At 41.0% G+C, this 23,456-nt stretch overlaps 1 protein-coding gene across 1 annotated transcript; it reads left to right on the forward strand.

Moving 5' to 3' along the window:
• The first annotated feature begins 20,016 nt into the window (after nucleotides 1–20,016).
• LOC142488154 (zinc finger BED domain-containing protein 5-like) lies at nucleotides 20,017–21,666 on the forward strand. The gene has a single exon (XM_075588527.1). The coding sequence runs from the start codon at nucleotides 20,017–20,019 to the stop codon at nucleotides 21,664–21,666; it is 1,650 nt and encodes a 549-aa protein (XP_075444642.1).
• Nucleotides 21,667–23,456: the final 1,790 nt, after the last annotated feature.

Raw genomic sequence — 23,456 nt, forward strand, 5'->3', positions numbered from 1 at the left:
TAGGAGGGGCAAGTCGGTCCCTCTGCTTGAAGAGCTGCACTATACTATAGTCTGCTTGAGGAGCTGCAGTCGGCCCCCAAAAAAGGGAGCTGCATAAGGTACTTTCACCATGTAAAATGGCGGTTCCCGCTGAAAACGGTAGACCGCATGGCAACTTGTGCAAGACTATCTGCAAATCTATGGATTTGGCGTGGACCCTGACCGCATCCTTCTTGTAAAGTTATCCGGTATTGGCGTGAACGCCAAGTTCCACCCTGTTCTCTCCAGTGGGCTATCTCAAAACCAGAGTTAGGAGCTAAGGGCGTATCTATCTGCTACTGAGCTGCAGATGCGGAGACTCAGCCATAGATGCATGAGGAAGTACTACTGCACAGTTGTACGCCTACTCACTCCCTCTACAACCAACTTCGACGATGGAAGAAGATAAAAGCATTCACTTCGTTCTCCCCTGAGGATTGCTGCTACTACACCATGATGGGGAGAATAGACTCCGTTTGGCCTGCCCGCAGTTGAGCAGGTGGGGCCTGCACTGGGATCTGCTTCCCGGTGCCTAGAATGTACCACACTGTACCTCCGCTTCCAGGGCCCTGGAGCAGAGACGTCCAAGACCCTACAGAACACCAGGGGATTTACCAATATCCCAGAGTTCCTCCAATGACTAGTGGAGATGGCTGGACATCCCTCCATGGCCCCTAGGCCTGATTACTGGATTATACTAATATCCCGGAGTTCCTCCAGTGACTAGTGGAGATGGCTGGACATCCCTCCACGGCCCCAAGCCTGATTACTGGATTATACTTCAGTACCTGGTTGGTCCCGACTTCCGACGTGGGACCCGCCGGTCTCTAAGTATTGACTCTGGGGCGAGGTTGCTGGGGTCACTGGGAGCCGAGGCCCATGGTTAATCCAGCCCTGCAGGGAAACTTTACTATCAGATGTACCTGAGCCCACATTGGCCGGTGTATAGTTACGTTAGTTCCACACTAACGTCCCACCTTTCCCAGCCCTTATCCATGCCTTAGAGGAAGCGAGCCGGTGCCCAGAGAGGTATGGCTGAACAAGGACTGCCACACCCTTGTTGCCTTGGTCACCCCAGTAGGAACCATCAGCCGCTGTATCTGCATGTCTCTTGCCAAATATCGAGGGTGCGTCCGTTTATGAGGTGTTGGACAGGGCCTCCACGATCCAGAGCCCATGACTCCTTCATCCCTCTTGAGCCCTCTTTCCTCAAGATGTCACTCAAAGCTGGAGCTATGCTCATGGAGGGATGTGCCAGCTCTACCTACTGTACAGTGCCAAGTCCTCTGCGAGGCCCGAGATCAAGCCACGGCCTATGTGTATAATACCTACGGTGAGCCCATCGATGAGGCGATCAGCGTGGAGAAATCTCCACTAGCGGTATCGGCCGATACTGACGTTCTTCCAGCTGCTGTGCCCGCCCCTGCATCACTGATGAGTGTGAAATCAGAAGACCTTTTCTTACAGCACTGCCGAGCACGGAAGCATGGTTATGATCAACAATGCCGCTCCGTTTAAATCCAGACTATGGGAGGCCTTGCTAGGCCCTCAGCTATAGTTGTCCCTGCTTCTGGGCGTGGACAGCTACAGGCCTTGATGCGGACAGCCTCTCAGGTTGCCACTCCAGTTGGGGTATGAAGCCCTAACTCCCCGGAGAAACTTGACTTTAGGGTGCAGAACTTATTTCGCTCTGCCCTGCTGATCTGCTCACTACCGTCGCCCCATTCTGACCATTCTCTCAGTCCAGAGCTCAGTCCCCAAGGAGCTGATGGTGACCACAGTGACAAACCCCGGTCCCCTCGCCCTGTTTCTCTCATAATGATACTGGCTATTCCCTCTGTGATGACTATTTCATGTTTCAAAGAAAATGTGTCTGAAGGGATGGAACCCTTGCCATGGTGGTATCCACTATTTAGGGGGTATGTGCCATACCTAAAACAGACCAGGTTCTTAATGGAACGGGGGTCCCAAATTGATCATTGGTGGTAGAAAGGTCACATTTCTGCTGAGCAGGAGTCAGAAATCATGCAAGAGCGCTGCGCTAAGATGGCGGAATGCCTTTTCTCTAAACCAGAGGGAGAGAACTCAGCTAGTGAGCCTCTGTGGTTAGGACCCATATACTGGGTATTACCAGGTCAGACCTGTGGGCATAGCCTCACTAAGTGTAGTCACGCTGATAGGGTGCTGGTCCAATGGATTAGACTGAAAGGCTATTATTACCCCTACTGTACCTTCCAGAGGATTTAATGTGCACGGCTGAGTGAGTGCACACATAGCCATCATAGACCATGTGATTGCAGCAAGTTGGCAGTAATACACACTATCGGGAAGAGCGAGTTGCTTACCTACTGTAAATAGGACATACTTGAAAACGAGAGGTAACTCTCAATGTATTACTTCCTGGTAAAATATTTTATAAATAAATAAATAAATAATAGTACCTGGCATGTCGGCTGCAATGTACATCTTGAGATGGTACACTATGTTGCAGAGAATGGCAAGCGCTGCTATTCTGTGACAGTGACAGATAGCGCAGGGAACCTGGTGCATAAGCCTGACCCTGCCCACTATTACTGATGATCCTAACATACTGTATGACTTGTGGAAATATTTATTGCATTTTGCATTCAATTGTATAACTATGTGGTGGATTTTATGCCCGACTGTGGGGTCGGGAGGGAGTTTTAAAACCAGATGGAGGATATAGCCAAGTCCCCCTTTGACTACTGATTCCCTGGCCACTCTAACTCTGTAAGTGCCTGTAAAGAGTTGGCAGTGTTGGGAATAGATTATGCAGGGCCTGTTATATTGTTATGTGTGTATTATTAATAAAGTTCAGGAATAGACTGTTATTGTAAGGGGGGCCTATGAGTATAGGAGGCCGGCTTACAAGCCACTCCCCTGGGAAGGGGGGGGTTCCTCTAGAGGTTTGAGTGTAACAGTAGTTCTGGGCTGTCCTCCATGCTATGAGGAGGCAACAGTGAGTCTCTCCTAAAGAGGATTAGGCTGAGGCCTTGCCCCACAAGGGGGTAAGGTTAACCAAGAAGGGATTATTCAAGGCCTCAAGTCTGGGTATTGCATTTGGGGATTATATCCTGTGTCTCATCATGCTGTACCAATAAATCCCAGTTATACCTAATCTGGTGTACTATTTGAAATGATCACCCAAAGAAGAAGTGCCCCTGAAGTCCATCCTGACCACACTAGGATCCTCTGGGGCTGAAGGCACTGCCACTGATGAGGAACCATCCATCTAGCCTTTCCTGATGCACTCCCTATACCACTGCTGAGATCTCCGGCCTCCTTTTATACCTCACTGGTACTCACCAGCATCAGAACACACCAGTAAGGACACTACTGTTTATATATAAAATCAGAAACAGGGCACGCACAAAACAAAATAAAAAATAAGGGTAAAGGAAGGGTGCATACTGTCCAAAAAGATACATCAAAAGAAAAAAAAGGGACAGACACTCCTTTTTGCAAAAAAGTGAAATGTATTCACTTCCAATTCATATAGAAAGAACAGAACATAGAGGTATATGTAAACAAGTTTAAGCACAACATGTATGTTGGATGTACTAAGGAGTATATATATATATATATATATATATTAGAAAAAAGCGCTTTTTCTCTTCTTTTTTTTCTAATAGGTACTTTGGGAGGTTGGTGAGCCCAAGAAGAAGCAGCCTGGACTTTTGTTATCATCTTATCCATGGACTCATATGGACTTAAGTATTTTCTGTATTTTTAGTTATTTTTGGCAATTTCATCATATGGTTTTTTATATATGCTGTTTTTTACATATGCCATTTTTTCTAATTTATATATTTTTTTGTACTTTAGTCCACACGACACACCAGTGTCATTTTGTATTTTTTCTCATTTTTTAATATTTTTTAATTTTTTTTTAAATTTTTTTTTTAAATTTCATGTATGCACACTTTTTTGTTTTTTTAATATTGTTTAGGCAATACATATAATACTATTGTTATTCAATTGTTTCCTGCCATATACATATTTATATGTCTAACCTATAAACTAGATATCTGTGCTTGGTGCAACATCTTGCCACATTTGATCAGAGCTGCAGCAATTTGGGTGTAGTGTGTGAAGGGCGCTGTCTTTAATACTGTTATATAAATATATATATATATATATATATATATATATATATATATATATATGTTTCTCTATTTATATATATATATATTATATATATATATATATTTATATAACAGTATTAAAGACAGCGCCCTTCACAAACTATACCAAATTGCTGCAGCTCTGATCAAATGTGGCAAGATGTTGCACCAAGCACAGATATCTTATATATATATATAAATAGAGAAACATATATACATATATATATATATATATATATATATATATATATATATATATATATATATATATATATATATATATATAATATATAAATAGAGAAACATTTATATATATATATATATATATATATATATATATATATATATATATAAATAGAGAAACATATATATATATATATATATATATATATATATATATATATATAAAAATAGAGAAACATATATATATATATATATATATATATATATATATATATATATATATATATATATATATAAAAAGAAAAACATATATATGTATACACACACACACACACCTTGACAAATTACCCAAAAAGCTACTTGCCCAAACAAAAATGTAATAAGTTCGTAATAAGAAAAATTCTGCATCTATTGGCAACATTCTTTTCCCATTTTATTTTCCCAAAACAATCTGCCACATCTGTAGTGGCACACATCTAAAATGCTGCATCAGATGTAGGAAACTGATGCAGCGGGACCCAGGCCTTAGTGTCACTATATCATGCTAAGCGTGTGTGCTACCCTCACGATTTGGGATAGAGTTGGGGAGAGGCTACTTTTCGCACATATTATAATGGGTTGTGCCAAATTGTGCTTTTGTAGCAACCATTGGTTTGCATTTCACTGATGATTAAAAAAAAAAACTTCTGCCAAGTTTGTATCAAATGGAAGAAAGGTGAACGGCAAATACTAACAGTCATACAAAAATGTAATGTGTGACAAGTTGCACTTCGCTATAACTTGTTATGGGGCTCCCATTGTGTATCTTGGTTCATGTCCCCAAGACCCAAAGCTTTTCACACAGATCCTGATACTGACTGCATAAACTCCTTAAGAAAGCGTCCTTGCAGCGTGAAATGCATATGAGGGAGAATATGGACACTGTCTGTCTACTCCGTATGCAAGAATAAAGCATTCACTGTGACCTGGGACTCCATATCTTTATTGATATTTATGCTGCCACTCCAGATACTCCTTTCTCTCTTTTGTCCATAGAGCATAGACCCATGTTGTGTTGCAAGTACCTCTCTGGAAAAGAGTATTCTCTTTGTGGGGTAGAAAGACATACCAGCCTTGCCCAAAAATAAATAGGGGAGGAAGATTAACACAAAATAGATAAAACCCTCTCAGCCTCCTATAATCTAGTATAAATGCAGGGTGCACTAGGGGAAGGGGGCGTATATATAAACAAATTCCAAAGCCCTATATAATCTCCAAAGTTGGAAACTAGGCTGAGAAAAGGAAGCCCCCTAATATCATACACTTGCTATGCAGTGGTAATTGTATGTTATGCTGAGTATGTCAGCATTAGAAGGTAAAATACCAATAGGGAAGCAATGTAACTGTAAAAAGTCCCTAACAATAAGAATGAATAATACAGGAATGGTTGGATAATCTAAAATCGGTCCTTCGGCTTAACAATAAAATAAATGGGACACAGATACAAATATATAAATAGGGTATTCCACAGGATGACCAACTGGCTCAATTTACTTAATATTTAACTTGGTTGTTCACCAGCAGAATTTTTTGGTAATGGTTTCTGTATGTGGGGTAAGGCTGAGACATTGTCCATATAAACAGAGACATCATTAAAGTCCTCTCTGTGCTGTGAAGCGATTTTAAAAGGCAGGGGACTGCTGAGCCCCAAGCAGCACAGACGAGGACAATTTACACAAACTGCCTGCACACCACTCAATTCAAATGTTTAATTTAAGAATGCCAATAAATATTTAACAGGGAAGTGAAGGACAGCAAGTTGTACTTTTATCTGAAGTAAATAGGACTTATTGCTATCCCCTACACGACTTCCCACATTTAAGGCTTTTGCCGAGTCTGTGCCCTGTGTTTCTCTCCTGCACATAATTTTACACTTGCTGTCGGTCCCTCCTCCCACTTCGTGATTGGGTGAACGTCACTACTGGGGGCAAAGACTGTTGGTTACATGGCACTGTGTTTGGGCCAAGGGTGGAGGTTTGGCCAACCACAGAGGGGTTGGGATTGGCTGCAGGCTCCTGCCACTCATGGCACATGGCTCAGACCAGGAAGTAAATATAGTTATGGAAGATGAGATGTAAATACAGACAGGGGAGAAGAGACTGTCTTGCCAGCTGCCAAAATCCACTCAACCCAGCGAGGGGGCGAGGGGGCGAGTGGGTTTGTCGAGGCCTGTGTGTGTATATATATGAAACCTAGCCTCCGGCCGCTACTTCTTCTCCTGGACCTTTCCATTGTAAGTCTTGTTAGGTGCAGGCAGTGGAGGGGTTAATTCCTTCTTTTAGGCCCTATGTGTGTTTAGCAGCCTTGGCTACATTAGATGTAACCAATGAAGGGCCTTAGCAACAGCCAGAGTGTGTCAGCCTGAAGGAAGGATACTAATTGGTTCATCTGTAGTATGTGATGACCAATGAGTATTCAACCTGCTCTGTTAAGGGGCAGGGTTACAATCACCAACCTCAGGTTATAAATACTGGCACTTTCCTAAAGTCTGGGTCCCTATCTCTTTGAGAGTCTCTCTGAGAGTTCCTGTCTTTCTCCTCCCTCTATGGAGGAAGCAACATCAGCCCTTCACCTCATAAGGAGGTGGGGAGGGATCCAACAGGCCTGATCTGGGCCTCAAGCCTGAACCAGGGCACTGTCCTGAAGGAAGCTGGGAAAAGGAATACATCTGCTGTATATGTCTGCTCTGATGCAATAAAGACCATGAAAATACAAAGGAGTGTGATTCACTGTCTGCTAATGAAAGAAGAAGAGGTGTCAGTATGGGCCATCCCCTGCCATCACAGAGGATCCATGCTGACTGGAGGCGCGGCACCGATGAAGAACAACTAAGGTAACCCTATGATCCTGTCCTGTTCCTTCCACACCATTGTGGAGCGCTCAGCCCTCCTGTTTACCAAGAGGTACAGCCCAACACCTAGTGAAGTAGCTGGAGAAGCAGACCCATCCCAATCTTACTTAGGAGGGGGGGTAAAAGAACTATATATAGGTTGTGGTGCGAGTACTTGTTTGGGCCAGGAGAGCTGAGATTATCTGCAGTGGTATGGAGATCAGGACAGGCTTAGGTTCTTTTTCCCTGAGATTCTTCTCAGGGTGCCTCCAGCAATAGTGGGCTCCAGGGTGTTCGGAGATCAGTCCCCACTATTGCATACTTCTTCCCTCCTGCCCATGGACTGACAGTTAGACAGGAGTATGAGGAATAAGGGTCTTTATTCTGACAATCACTGCAGATGTTCTTCATACAGTGGTGTAGGGTCACAGAGGCTCCAGGCCTCTGGATGATGCTTGCCCCAAATAGTACAGCGTATCTGCTGGGTTTCAATCAGATGTTCCCCCAGCCCCAAGGGCTGGGGGTGAGCACACTCATCCCGGATGGGAGAGACTCACCGCTCTACTGCTCTCTTAATCCTCCAGAGCAGGACTGACTAAATTTGGCACTGCCTCCCATCAGGAACCAGAAGGGGTGGGCTCGTGGTCTATACCTACCCCTGATAGGCTTACACAGGCCATGAGTCACCACCTTACTTCTGTCCATCAGAGTGGAGCATGTAAGGGGGGGTCACAAATCCACAGAATCCCTGAGACAATGAGATGTCCAGGAGGAGATTAGGCCTTCCATGTGAACTTTAGGCAAGATATACAAAGTTAGTATATTAGGTCATGCCACCAGTGTTTTTGGTACTTATAGACTGTAATGGTTCCAGTCCTGGGTTTTGTCAGAACTTGTTCTTACGTGGCCGCTGCAGTCAGTGATAATATACCCCTAACTTAGCTCTGCGGGTCCGCTGCCTATCGGAGATGAGCACTGTTACATACCCCCTTTGAAAGCACAAATAATATGGCCATTCAATTATATTTTAAAATGCAAAGTAGGGTCATCATATAATCTCTTATAATTCAAAGGATTCGAAAATTGATGTTTCATCTCATTGAGATATATAGAGATATATTTATTTTGGCCACAGTACCACCTTTGCACCTTTATCAGATGGTTTAAACAGCACATCATCAAATTCCCTAAATAGTTTATGGCTTAACATTCCACAATCAAAAGATTATTAGAGAAAGATCTACAATAAGGCATCTGAACAAAATCCCTCCTCACCATTTTGAGGAACACTTCTATTGCTGGATTTATGTGAAATGGTGGAGTAAAGGTGGATTTAGGTTTAAACTGTGTGAATAACTGTTCATTATCATCAATTCCTTAATTATCCTATAGCAGTGTCAACATATCTTGAAAAGTGTTAGAATCTACCCTGGTCAACTCCTCTCTTGAGGAAAAAAAATATTTAAAAGTAACTTTCTGTATAAGATAAATAGATCTTTAACACATGAAAATTTGTCAAATAAAGGGTTGGGGGCAAATGATAAACCTCTTGTGAGTAAAGACCTTTGTAACTCAGTCAAAGAATGGTGGGAAAAATTGATAATAATTAAAGGTAGAAAAAACAGGATATTCAGCGCTCGTGCTGTATGATGGTGTGGATGATCCCTTTGCAGCATGTACATAAAGCGTCTCCCTAGAAACTCTCAAATCTAGGTGAACCCCCCTTAAAAAGGGGGGAGGGCACCCTGAAATACAAGATAATAAAAAATGCACAAATGCGCACCGGGGATTAGTGGAAGGTAATTTATTAAAAATACACACAAACTCTGAGGGGATCCAACCCCACCTCAGAACAGCTGTGCAGCTGGACGGCTAAGTACAACCAAGGAGAACACCTGATGGTGACTAAACCCTAAGCTGCACAGTATACAAATACAGTAAAATTTATATAAAAACACATGAAAGAAAAAAACAAACATGAAAACAACCTATCAACAGATTTGTATAGAAACCGCCATAAGGTTGGGCACTGGCAAGGGGAAACAGACAGTCACACTGAGACAGTCAGCAGACTCGCGGTGGCTGCACAGGATCCGGATCTCAGCACCGCGGAGATGGAAAAAAACGCTGCTGTCTCCTGCAGGCTCCGTCTCAACTTACCAGCAAACACGCGCAGGATGACCTGTCGTGACCTCTACGCGTTTCGTACCAAGTACTTCATCAGGAGGTCACGTACAGCTTCATCCGCGCGTATATATAGGCGGCAACTGATTGAATAAACCAGCCCCCTCAGAGAAACACCCTTACTTTGCCTAATTGCTACACTGATTAAAACACCTTGAAATAAGGTTACTAGGCAACAGGGTGTATGACAACTCATGTGGGGGATGTGTGCAATTATAAATTAATCATTGCACTCACCCCTATGAAAAAATACAGGAAAAAGACCTCTAACAACATAAATGATATACTATGTAAACAAATCATGCTGAAACCTGTATATAAATAAAAGAAAAAAGAACAAATGATTAAATAAAAACAAATAAATATAAAAACATACATAAATGTTAATGCAAATAAATGTTAATAAATTCCTTTTATTAAAAACGGAATACCTTATCTTAAAAAAGGAGTCAATTCAATTAGTTCATTGAAACCATAGGGATGTCTAGTATGCATCTCATAAATCCAAAATTGCTCCCGTTTCAATAAATGATTATCTCTATTTCCCTGTCTACTACCTAGTGATACACTTTCAAGTCCCTTAAATTTAATACAACCAGGTTCACTATTATGCACTTCTTTAAAGTGTTTCAAAAGCGGAGTTAATGGCATACCCTTTGCTATTATTTTTGGTATGTTTTTAACATTTCTCAGGTGCTCTAACATGCGCATTTTAAACGGTCTTTTTGTCTTACCAATGTACTGTAAATTACAGCTACACTGTAAGGCATAGACCACATGCGTTGTCTGACAATTAATGAAACTTGTAATATTGTAGACCTTGTTAGTAACTCCTGATGTAACTGTTTTCCCTTGACAGATATGGTTACACGCTTTACACTTTCCGCATTTGTACATGCCTTTAACTCCTAGGCGAGTTTTAATATCTCCAGATACGATGGACTCTCTGGAGACTTGACTTGGAGCCAGAATGTGTTTAAGGTTAGGTGCTCGTTTGAACACTATCCCTGGTTTGGACTTTAGTTGGGGACCCAAAATGGGATCAGCTTTTAATATCCCCCAATGTTTTTGCAGAATTTTTCTAACATTGTAATGGGTATCACTAAATTGAGTAATAAATGCTGGGATTTGATTTTGTCTCTTCTCACTTTTTTTATGATGATATTTCATCAAAGATTTCCTAGGAATCCTTTCTAGTTTTTTGAGCGAAGAGTTTACTAAATCGCTATCATATTCTTTGTCTAGGAATCTTTTCTTTAAAAAGAAAGATTGTTCTTCATAATCCACAGCCTTAGAATAATTTCTCTTTAACCTGAGAAATTGATTAAAGGGAATATTTTGGACCCATCTCTTATCGTGACAACTAAATGGGTCTAAATATGAATTTACATTTGTAGCCTTAAAATGCGTTTTAGTATGTACAGTTTTGGCCTCAATGTAAATCTCTAAATCGAGATAATGAATACTTACAGAGCTATTTTCACCACTAAATTTTAAATTAAAATCATTATTGTTCAGATTCGTGACGAACTCAAGATAGGAATCTTCTGTCCCCTCCCACACAATAATAATATCATCGATGTATCTCCTCCACAGCTTAAGCTGCGGAGGAGTACATCTAAAGATCACCAGAGACTCCCACTGTCCCATATACAAATTGGCGAATGACGGGGCAAATGTTGTGCCCATCGCCGTCCCCAAGATTTGCATAAAATAGAGGGAATCAAACAAAAAATAATTGTGACTGAGGATGAACTCAATTGAAGATAAAATGAATTCAACCTGTGTAATGGGAAGTGTTTGTGGGGTCAATAAAAAGTGTCTAATTGCTTCTACCCCTTTTTTTGTGAGGAATACTGGTGTATAGTGATTGAACATCTAATGTGGCTAATCTATAATTATCTTCCCAAACAAAACCATCAAACAATTGTAAAACCATAGTGGTATCTTTAAGGTGAGATGGTAGTGAAGTGACCATTGGTTGTAGAAAAAAATCAATATAGGTGGATAAATTAGAAGTGAGGGAATTAATCCCGGAAATAATGGGACGTCCGGGTGGGGAAGTGAGAGATTTGTGTATCTTGGGGATTTAATAAAATACTGGAACAGTGGGAGTTTCCGTGAACAAATATTGATATTCCAACTTAGAAATAATACCAAGTTCCAGAGCTCCATACAAATGCGTTTTAATGAGACTCAAAAATTCCTTTGTGGGGTCCCTCTTTAATGTGACATATGAGATCGGGTCCTGTAAAAGGCGATGAGCTTCCTTAAAATAGTCCTCAGTATTCAAGAGGACTATTCCGCCTCCCTTATCAGCTGACCTTAATACAATGTCAGGATTGGACTTTAGTTGTTTAATACTTTTTTGTTCATCCCAAGTTAAATTGGAATATAATCCTAGTTGTTTTTTCTTACACATATCTCTGAAATCCTGTTCAACCAGTTTTCCAAATAATTCTATATTGTGTCCTCTTGAGGCATATGGGAAAAATACAGAATTTGGTTTGAAACCAGTATGTGTGTAACTTCCAAAGTTGACAAAGTCAGGGTCACTTTCTTTCAGTAGTGCTTCTAGATCTTCAATAATAGCCATCTGATCAACTGTAATATCAATTGCCTCATTGTGAGAAATTTGATCTGATGTAACCTTATTGCTACTATAATGACGCTGTAAAGTCATTTTTCTTAAATATTTTTGAAGATCAATATAGAGATCAAATTCATTTGATTCTCTAGAAGGGGCAAACGTAAAGCCCTTAAGCACTTGAAAGAGATCTTTATCTATAATTAATGAAGATAAGTTAAAGATCCCATTACTGGTTAGTGTCAATGGCTCAGGGATCCCCTCTTTGGGGGAGGGCTTTCTCCCTCCTCTCTTACCTCGTCTGAGTAACCCCTTTTTCGATTCATTTTTTGCAGGGGTTTTGAGGGGGGATTGTCAAGGTCCCAACTTGGTCTGTTGGGCTTGTTTTTGATCGATTTCTGAAAAAAACAATCATTATTATCTTCATTTATATCACTTTCATTACCGTCAGCTCTATCTTTTAATTGATGAAACTTATTTGAAACTGGTAATTCAAATGCAATACTTTTGTCCCCTCTACTGGCATATTGGTTTTTCCTTTGATGTTTATATTTATGTTTTACATCCTTGGATTTACCATTTTTGCCTACCATTGACCAGTTGTCACTTTGACTCCTCTCTCTATATTTATGTTGATTAGAGGGTCTATTATTAAAGTGATCTCTTTTGATATTTTCATTTACTGGTCTATGTAGATCTTTGTTAGATCTTTGAATATTCTCTACAGAATGAGATTTCTTCAAATTTTGGGGGGTTTTAGGTATTGCACCCGCTGACATAGGTTTATTATTAATTTTTTGGACCTCTTTTTTGGATTGTTCTAAACTTGCAGATTTCTGTGGAATCTGTTCACAGACATTTCTGTCTGTTTTGACAACTTGATCTGACTTTTTGTCTTTCCAGTCCTTTTGCCTATTTTCCAAATAGTCAACCTTATCTCTAAGGAACTTTTTATTTTTCCTTATCATTATGCCTTTCTCATGTTTTCTCAATTTTCCCACCATATCTTCAACTAATTTGGGCAACCCTTCTAGTGTTGGTAAACCGATAATGTCCAATTTGACTTTGTCAATTTTAACAGAGAGTTCCTGTAGTTCTTTTTTCCTCTCTCCCATAAGGAGTTTAATGAGGTTTATTGAACTTATCTCAAGGATCTCCTCCCAAATAGCTAGAAAGGCTGGATTGTCATTGCCATAGGTGGGTTTGAGTAGCAATCTTAGGCCTCTAGGAACCCTTTTTTGTTTCAGGTATTCCTCAAATGATACAAGCTCCCAAAACGCTTTAGTTTCCTGCTCTAATAATTTAGTCAGAGCAAAAATCTTTGACGGTAAATCTACCGTGACATCTTCTAGATTAATATTCTCACAAAACATTTGTCCCAATAAAGCACCTCTGTTATTTCTATTATCCAAACTGGATAAAAAACTAGTGGTGAAATCTAATAGCTCAGTCATTTTGGTAAATGTAGGGAAAAAAAAAAAAAAACACCAATAAAAATGAATAAGGATTCTACTATGGTATAACAGCCTCCTTAATAAAAAAAAACCACACATAAACATATACATAAAGATTTAGTATGGAATTAACAGTCTTATCTATGCAGCTGAATGTCCAAGGGAGAGATAATAATTAATCCTGAAATCGCTGGTCTGGACTCAGAGGCGATGTGATCCCCTCAGCAATCCTTGCATATGCCTCTTATCTCTATGCAGATGATAGGCTCACCTGTAGCTGAGATGAGCGCCACCTGAGACCTTGTCCATCCTCATCTGGTCTGTTTCCTTCTGTGCTTGTAATACCAAGTTGCATCCAACCACTCCCTAAAAATACTGCCTTCTTTATGAGAATTTCTCTATCCATATTAGTGTCTGAAGAGTCAGGATCAATTGTTGATTGACAAATGATCTCAGGTTACCTCTTTATGCATCTGCTGTTCTCCAATGGTAAACATGATTGCGAGCAAAGTCCATTGAATCCCTGGAAAACATATTATTTTATTTTCCATAATGCTGTGTTCAAACTTGTCTAATTTCTTACCAAAAGATAGTAGGATGGTTCACAGAACAGGGCGAGGGTAATAGCGACATGGACCCGTACATAGGACAGGAACAGCAGGAAGGTGGATCCATTGACAAGACAGGAACAACAGCAATGTGGGTCTATAGACAGGACAGGAAAAACAGCAAGGAGGATCCGTAGACAGGTGAGGAACAAACAGCAAGATGGTTCCATAGTCAGGACGGGAACCAGGTCTGAATTCAGGACAGAAAACAGGGCAGCAAACAGGGCAGGAAACAGGGCTGTGAACAGGACCGAAAACAAGGCAGCAAACAAGGTCCAGCTAGAAAGGTTGTTGAGAAGCCCAGAGTAGAGTAAAACGGGGATTCTTATAGGCGGAGGGAGACATGTTTTGCATAAGCAGAGCTGTTTGCTAAGGCTGCAGACAAGGAAACAGAACTCAGTAGTTGAGTCCTGTGAAAATAAGGAATACTGCCGGTCTCCTACTGTATGGATGGATTGTACATGTCAATCGGGTGAATACGGGAAGAAGATAATGGAAGGTATGAAGGGGTTAATGCAGTAGTTGAGTCTTGACAATTTGATCATGCTCAATAATCCAACAAATCAACTCCAAAGAACAGCGGTTCAATGTCATTTTCCATTTAGCCCTAAACATTATAATTATTATTCTCCCATATTAGTTAAATTTTAATTCACAAACCCCGAGGAGGGGTGTCTGCATTTTGTGGTTAGTGGTACTGGCATTGTATCATTATTTTACCCCGCCATCACTTATACATATCTTGGACATACCAACTTCTTATATGCAAGTTTGTGCATTCCTGATACAGTTAGGTGTTATTTTTTTGACTAAAAAGCCTTACATTCTTTGTCTTATTTTTTGCTAACAGATATATTTGTTTTTATGTGCTGCTATCCATTTGAAAAGAAAGCACACAATGCGCATCAGGGATTAGAATAAGTAAAAAATATATATATTTATTAAAACAAAAAGAAAAAGGAGCATCGACTGAGGGGATCCAACCCCACCTCAGTATACTGTACACACACACACTTAGTCAGAATAAACAATGCAGAATTACCCACACAAAATCATAAGTAGATCTATCTATTTAGACTAGATCTAAACACTATAATTCCAAATGAATAAATAAATAAAAAGACATAAATGCTCAAAATCGTGGATGATAATGACCCAGATGAATGCTAGTAGCAAGGCTGAACATATGCCTAAATCTGAAAGGGGGAGGCGGAAACTTACACTGAAGTGCCGAACGGGTCCCGCTGGTGAGCGTAAAGGGGTCTGGACCACGCCACCGCAGAGATGTTACCACCGCACAAATTTCCTGCAAGCGCCGCCTCAGCCTAACAGCATACGCGCAGAGTGACCTGTCGTATCCTCTACGTGTTTCACACTACGTGCTTCGTCAGGAGGTTACGCACAGGGTCACTCGCGTATTTACATAACTGTCCACCAATCAACAGCCGAGCTGTGAATCGGAGCCTGGTATATTCAAAATATGCATTGTATTAATATACAGATATCGTAGGACACATAAAGTGAAATAGACAATGAACAGTAAAAAATAAATAAATAATAAAAATACAGAATACACCACAGAACAAAACCATGATCGTAATACATATTTCATCTTAAAAATGGGTTAAGTTCTATTAAGTCATTAAAACCAGTCAGATACCTTAATCAGAATGTAAAAATCCAATATTGTTCTTTTTTCAACAAATTAAGATCTCTGTTTCCTTGTCTGATATTATAAGGAACACATTCCAATCCCTTGAATTTTATACAGCTAGGATCACTATTATGAATTTCTTTAAAGTGCTTAAGTAAAGGAGTTAAAGGCATACTTTTCGCTACAGTTTTAGGTATGTTTTTAACATTTCTCAGATGTTCTAGCATGCATGTTTTGAAAGGTCTCTTTGTCTTGCCAATATACTGCATATTGCAACTACACTGCAAGGCATAGACAACATGCTAGAAAAAATAAATAAACCATGCGCAACTAATTAACCTCTAAGTGATGCGGTGCAGTGCCCGTAACCTTTTGATAATAGTGATGCAACAACATGCGTAGCTAAACAATTTATAAAACTCTTGATCTTATATGTTTGATTAGTTGCAAAAGACGTAATAGATTTATCTGTGGTGACATTATTATATGCTTTGCATTTGCCACATTTGTATGTTCCTATAACTCCTAAACGTGTTTTTATATCACCAGAAATCTTATTCTTTTTGACAACTTGGCTAGGAGCCAATAGACTCTTCAGATTGGGTGCTCATTTGTATACAATACCTGGCTGTGATTTTAATTTTGGTCCCAAAATGGGATCCATTTTGAGTACACTGCAGTGTTTACGTAACACTTTCCTAATGTTTATTCTGATTAAGTGTGTGTGTGTATACTGAGGTGGGGTTGGATCCCCTCAGTCGATGCTCCTTTTTCTTTTTGTTTTAATAAATATATATATTTTTTTACTTATTCTAATCCCTGGTGCGCATTGTGTGCTTTCTTTTCTTGTTTTTACAAGCTGTCCCCTGTTCCAGGGGTAACCTTGCTTTCGGAGTTAGTTGGGGAGATGCTCCACATTTATGCTGCAAGGGGGTTAGTGCTTCCAGCAAACTACACATCTGCAGCACAAGCGCTGAATTTCTAATTGCTATCCATTTGCCCTTCTGTGCAAGTTATTATTTATGTACCCGGGTACACTTATTAATATCTCCTGAGTGGGTCATTGTGCCCATCCCTCAGGATGCATGGCTCTATGGTATCCATCTATATTGTGTGTTCATTTAGTATTAATAGTGGGGATCTACTTGTCAATTATCTCAGTATTTGTAATGGCTTTATGTGTTTGTGCGGGCTGCTTCATTTTGCTTTAATAAATAGTTCATATTTAATAGTAATATTTTTGCATACAGCCTGAATATCCTTGAGTGCCATCTTTTTTTCTGGACTTCCTTTCTAGGGTCAATTTTTTTGTTATTCATTTATTCCAAGAAATATGTTCTGCAGCTTGGAAATACGTGATGTGCATATAGCAAATGCCATTCTCCTACTGTTCCCCTGAACACTTTCAATTCCAGAAAATAATGTAACCAGCATTGGTTTCTGTGAGCTGGATTCTATTTGTGCATTCCAAAAAGCAATAATAAGTTGTTTGTGTTTTTTTGTCCTTGGATTTTAACAACAAAAATGAATGCTGCTGGAGTTTTAAGAGATTGATGAAGTAGGCAACATTTAGAATGTTGTAGTATCCTCACAGGTGGTGGCATGCAGTGCCATCTCACAATAGGGATGCTCAGGGGTGCCAGCAGGCAACACAACACTAGAACTGGTGTAGGCTGCACCAATAAATAGAGAAAAATGCCATATCTGTAGTGCCTGTACATTTTGGACCTAATAATATTCCTTTTTTGGCTGTGGAGCTGTTGGGTTTAGACTGCAAAGAATGTACCTTAGGACAGCGGTGCGCAAACTATGGGGCGCGCCCCCCCGGGGGGGCGCAAGATTATTGAGGGGGGGCGCAGGCGCCGGGCAACGTTGTGTGTGTGTGCAGGCGGCCGTGTAGGTTTGCAGGCTGGCGGAGGTGACCGTGCCTGTGTGCGGGCGGGTGGGGGGCGCCGTGCGGGTGTGTAGGCAGGCGGGGGTAGCCGTGCCTGTGTGCAGGCGAGTGCACCAGTGCCGGTGTCCGGGCAGGCACACATGATAGCGCGCGCGCACGAGTTCGCGGACAACAAGGTCTGCGGAGGTACGGCGGCTGCCAGTGGTTCCTAAGAGGCCAGGAGGAGGAGCACGCCCCAGCACTCTGACATCACCTCCTGGTGTCTGCTAAGCGCTCTGGACCTGCTCTCCTCTGCTGGCTGTGACCCGATTACTGACACAGTTGGCTGCATTGTCAGTAAGACTCCTCTGCTGGCTGCTATCTGATTCCTGGCACAGCTGACAGGTAGGCTGCACTGTCAGTGAAACTATAAATGTAATAAAATAATTAACAGAAAGTAAAATCACAACATTAAAAACAAAAATAAATAAATAATACATTAGTCCTCGACCAGGGTGGCGCTGAGCGGGTGGGCGTACTTACGCTGGCCACGGTGGCCAGCGCGAGCGAGCTCCTGCGCCTGCTCGGCGCTTAACAGCTTGCATAGCAAACTTGATTTTGCTGCTCGCAAGCGCGTCACGTGAGCGGTTCGCCCAATGAGGGCGAACCAGCTCCGTGACATCGTTGCTGTGCCCCCAGATGAGCGCGCAGCTAGCCGGACACGAATCGGCCAGGCACGCTTGCGAGCAGCAAAATGAAATTTGCTTGCTCTTCAAGCAGCTAAGCGCCGAGCGTGAGCATACCCGCCCGCTCAGCGCCACCCTGGCCGAGGCCTAATAAAGATAGGTAGTAGTGGATGACACCAGGGAAAGCAAATGTGTGAAGGAAAAAAGGGAGGGGAAGGAATAAAAGAGGGGAGAGGGAAGGGAGGTAGCAAAGGAGTGATAAATGCCCCCCCACCCCCCAAATATGGTCCTTGCGCGGCCACGTGCAAACGTTCACGCCGCCGTGCGCACTCCTGCAGCCCATGTGATTTGTAAACTTTGATTCAGGAGATTGTAGACGCATGGCGGAAGTGTCACGAAGCTGATTCACCCTCATTGGCTGAACCAGCTTGTGCGTTGCGTCACACGGCAGATGCCTGAAAATACACAATTTATCTTTTCAAAACGCTACTGCGCCAACGCGCCTCTCCACTTGTAGGCGCGCAGGCACGGGGGTAGCTCCCATATGAAAATACAGCAGAGTGGTTTCCGGGCGCACGCACACAAGCACGTTCATGCAGCGACGCTGGCACCATAATCCCAGCCTTAGATAAAATGAGCCGACCCAAGCCATGTTACTGCTTTCTAGGGTCACCTGATGCATTAATAATCCTGAGTGTCAGTTCCTGAGGAGCATGGTGCAGGGTTCAGGGGAAGTGTTCAGTCTTCATCCAGAGCCTTTATACACAGGAGGTCACCTGATTTCATTAGCTGTAGTCTGACAGGTCCAAAGTTCAGCTGTTGCATTTAATGAGTTAATAAAACATTACTCGGTGTCCCTTGGAGATTTTAGTGCATTCATGGTTCTCCCATCCCTGTCCTACTGTCTTCTGGGTTGCTATAACCTTGCAGTTCTACAGGAACTTTACAGTCAATGGGGGATAATAATTAATGGCCTTAACTCTGGGACAAGGAGCGGCTTAGTGAGACACTGACTCTGGCACTGAGTTTGGAACAGGGGAACCTGGTTCAATTCCCGGTGTTGGCTCCTTTTGACCTTGGGCAAGTCACTTTATTTCCCTGTGTCTCAGGCACAAAAATATAGATTGTAAACTCTATGGGGCAGGGACTGTATCTGCAAAATGTCTCTGTAAAGCGCTATGTAAAATTAGTAGCACTATACAGGAACAAACTATTATTATAAGTAAGCATTAAGAATTTAAACAATATTAAAGAATCCATTTGCAGCATGTCTATTGACGTAAATAAAAAAGGGGTGAGAGATGAGAAGGGGATGAGGAGAATCTGCGTGTGATTGTCACATATGATATCATACAGTGTTGGGCTATATCAGTTTTTTCTCTTTATATAGCCACGGCCTTAATCACCTGATCTAATTGAAGCATCATCTGCGGCTCCGGATGAGTAAAACTTTTGGTACTGTTAGTTAAATATATTTTCTCCCTGAACATGGATAAGTGGCTTTTAAAGGCTGCTGTAAATGCTACAACTGCTACCTCATCAGATGATGGTCCATCCAAAAAAGTACAAAAGTTGCACAACATTGCTGAAAATACTAAAACAACAGAAAGTCCAAATGTGCAAATGGAATCTTTAAGTAGCAAAAGAAGAAAATATAAAGATGAATATCTTAAACTTGGATTTTCTTGGACAATGGTTAATCATGAGCAATGACCACAGTGTGTATTATGTTCTGAGATCTTGGCCAACGACAGTATGAAACCAAATAAACTCACACGCCACTTGGTTACCAAGCATCCAGAATACAAAGATAAAGATATTGCCTTTTTTAAGCGGCATGAAGAATCGCAGAAGGCAAGTGCAAGTGTCATGAATAAATATGTGACAGTATCATCAAAGGCTCAGAGGGCATCGTACGTAGTGTCTGAACTCATTGCACGGACAATGAAGCCATATAATATTGGTGAAACATTAGTGCTTCCGGCTGCAATAAAGATGTGTGAAATTATGCATGGTAGCAAATATGCTGAAGCCTTAAAATCCATACCGTTATCTCGTGACACAGTAAAGAGGCGCATTATAGATTTATCTAAGAACATTGAAATACAACTATTAATGCAAATTCAGCAAAGTGTTAAATTTGCAATCCAACTGGATGAAAGCACTGATATTGGTAACATGGCACAGCTACTCGTATTTGTGCGATATTGTTATGAAGGTGAAATCCTAGAAGAAATGTTGTTCTGCAAATCACTTGAAGGACACACTACGGGAGAAGATATCTTCAGTGTTGTGGAAGAATTTTTTAAGGCCAATGATCTGCTGTGGCATAATTGTGTTGGTGTGTGTACAGATGGTGCGGCTGCAATGATGGGACATAAGAAGGGTTTCAGAGCAAAGGTGCTAAGCATCGCACCTCATGTGAAATTCACACATTGCATGATACATCGTGAAGCTCTTGCTGCAAAAAAGCTTGAGCCCGAAGCTAATGAAGTTCTTAACGATGCAATAAAAATAGTGAATTTTATTAAAGCTCGACCTTTACAGAGCAGGTTATTTTCCATTTTCTGTAATGAAATGGGCTCACAATATGACAGCCTCCTTTTGCATACCGAAGTTAGATGGTTATCACGAGGAAAGATTCTTCGCCGAGTCTTTGAGCTCAAGGATGAACTCCAACTTTATCTTTCAGATCACAACCCCACCTTGGCTGCAAAATTCTGCAACGAAAGATGGCTGCAAATTTTGTGTTACCTCAGCGATATTTTTGAAAAAATGAATGACTTGAATTCATCTCTACAAGGAAAAAATAGCAATATTTTATCAATGGGTGATAAAATTTCAACTTTTTTACAAAAGCTCACACTGTGGAAGCATAAATATGAAGCAGGATCTTGCGAAATGTTTCAATGTCTCAGCGAATTCATAGAAGCCTCTAATGCTAATCCAAGAGAGATTGATTCTGTTATAAAAACACACCTTGAAAATCTCCACCAGAATCTCTCTGAGAGGTTCCGGGACTTGCAAACAGGGGAGCTTCACTGGATTGGGAATCCTTTTGACACCGATGTAGGAAGCACCCACCTACCACTTACTGATCAAGAAAAGTTGATAGAGTTATCAAACGACTCCACATTAAAAATAGAATTCAAAAAGAAAAGCCTTACAAGTTTTTGGGTCACCATGAAGAGAGAATATCCTGATATTTCTGCTAAGGCTATTGACGTGCTCTTGCCTTTTCCATCAACTTACCTGTGTGAAGCTACTTTCTCCAAATTAGTTACTTTAAAAAGCAAAAATCGTTCCCGTCTGGATGTGGAACCAGAGCTCAGAGTAGCAGTCTCTGGAATATCACCAAGGATGGATGTCCTTACTGCCGGCGCTCAGGCTCATCCATCTCATTAAAGCAGCAATACTACATTGCCCTCCTTTTTTTGCTGTTCTTTTTGCTGTTATTTTAATATGATTGGTTTTTGTTTTTAAACATACTTAAATTGTAATGTTTAACTGTTTTAAAAATGTTGAAATATGTAAGTATTTAGACGTATTTGTATTTACATTGTATACCGTTTAATAAAGTTTTTTTTCCACGTGATTTTGATTACATTAGGCAGGGGGGGCCCGAAAAATTTCATGGATGAAAAGGGGGGCTCGGCATAAAAAGTTTGCTCACCCCTGCCTTAGGATATTAGATTTTCTATGTGTAATTGAGTGTGAAAAATATGTACATATGTGCACACACATACAGTACTCTCCATAAACCAACATGTATCAACATGTACAAACGCATACAACATACTGTTCATACATCTCTGGGAAGCCAATATCACTGCAGATTATCATTCTAATGATCAGCAGCATCTACAGTATATAGTGAGGATTAGGAGGCAAAAACCAGCTCAAAATTGCATATATTTTTTTTTAAAATTAGCTCAAATGCTAATATTTCTTAAAATTTTAAACTAAAGAAATAAACTTCAGGCAAAAACAAAACCTGTAAAACAAATTCCAAAATACCAGGACCACTGCCCATGTCTACCATTAAGATATATCACGTTAATTTAGGCAGGTGAGGACTTTTTAGGGTAAATTATAAGCACAAAATCAATGTGTTTCTTTCTTTGTGTATGTTACTGTTTTCACCAAAACTACAGATGGTGCAAATGTGAATGTGTGCAAATATTTAGCAAATTAACTTGAAGCACAAGAGAATAAAGATATACATTGTTTGTTTTTAAATTACAATAAAAGGCATTAGGGTGAATTCCCAGATACAAATCACATAGTTGTATCTATCATATTCAAAGATATATGTTTTAGTAAAATATTTAAATGTGCTCAACATTACAGATTTTTTTCTAGATTAGGAGATGATTCAGATCAAGGTGAAAACATTGATGTATTGCTCAAAAACTATGCTAAATTTTATTTAGAATTGTGAAAACTGATTGCTCGTTGAAATTTATTAAGATAGTGGAGTTTTTTTTTTACCTTACTCTTTATGCATTTTAACAATTGTAGCCCTGTGTAATTTTGGGGTTACATGCCTCCCTCCTCCTGTGCAGTAAACCCTGTTAAGAGGGCAGCTTTGCCAGGAGTAATCATGAGGTTTGCCCTCACCCCCTGTGAGGTGTAATATGTAGCAAAGGAAGTGACAGCATGCTCTGTGTCCACTGACAGTGACACAGGGGTGGTGCCTACTGGAGCTATATATTACGCATCACTTCCTAAAGTGAGCTCTGTTCTGTCTGTGCACTGTCAGTTGCAGTGTGACTGTCTGACCCAACACATTGCCAGGGCTCTGGCAAGGATTGTGGCCCTCCATTAGGGGAGTGGTGGGCAGACTATTCCCCTTACTCTATAAGAGTAAGGGAAGAGCAAGGATAGCTTCTAGGGCCCTGACAAGGAGTGGTATTCAGGGACTTCCTTTAGGTGGGCAACTTTGAGCATGTGTGGCTAGAGACCGGCCACTATGAGGGGCAGTCTGCCTGAACCTTCTTGCCTGAGACTGGAGTTAATCAGGAAGAAGCTGCACCCAGGGGTTCTCTTCCAGAGATTCCTCCCTGCTGCCGTGGGGACCTGGAAGAGATGGAGGCGCTGTACCAACTGTGAGTAGATCTCAGCACTACCTCACGAGCCAGTCCTGGTGAATTCCCCAGTACCATCAAGCGGGAGACTCAGGAGTCCTATGAGCC

This window comes from Ascaphus truei, chromosome 2 (genome assembly GCF_040206685.1).
Source record: "Ascaphus truei isolate aAscTru1 chromosome 2, aAscTru1.hap1, whole genome shotgun sequence".
NCBI lineage: Eukaryota > Metazoa > Chordata > Amphibia > Anura > Ascaphidae > Ascaphus > Ascaphus truei.

Excerpts from the sequence above, each read along its gene's own strand:
- LOC142488154 (XM_075588527.1), top strand. The coding sequence starts at position 20,017 with ATGAAACCAAATAAACTCACACGCCACTTGGTTACCAAGCATCCAGAA.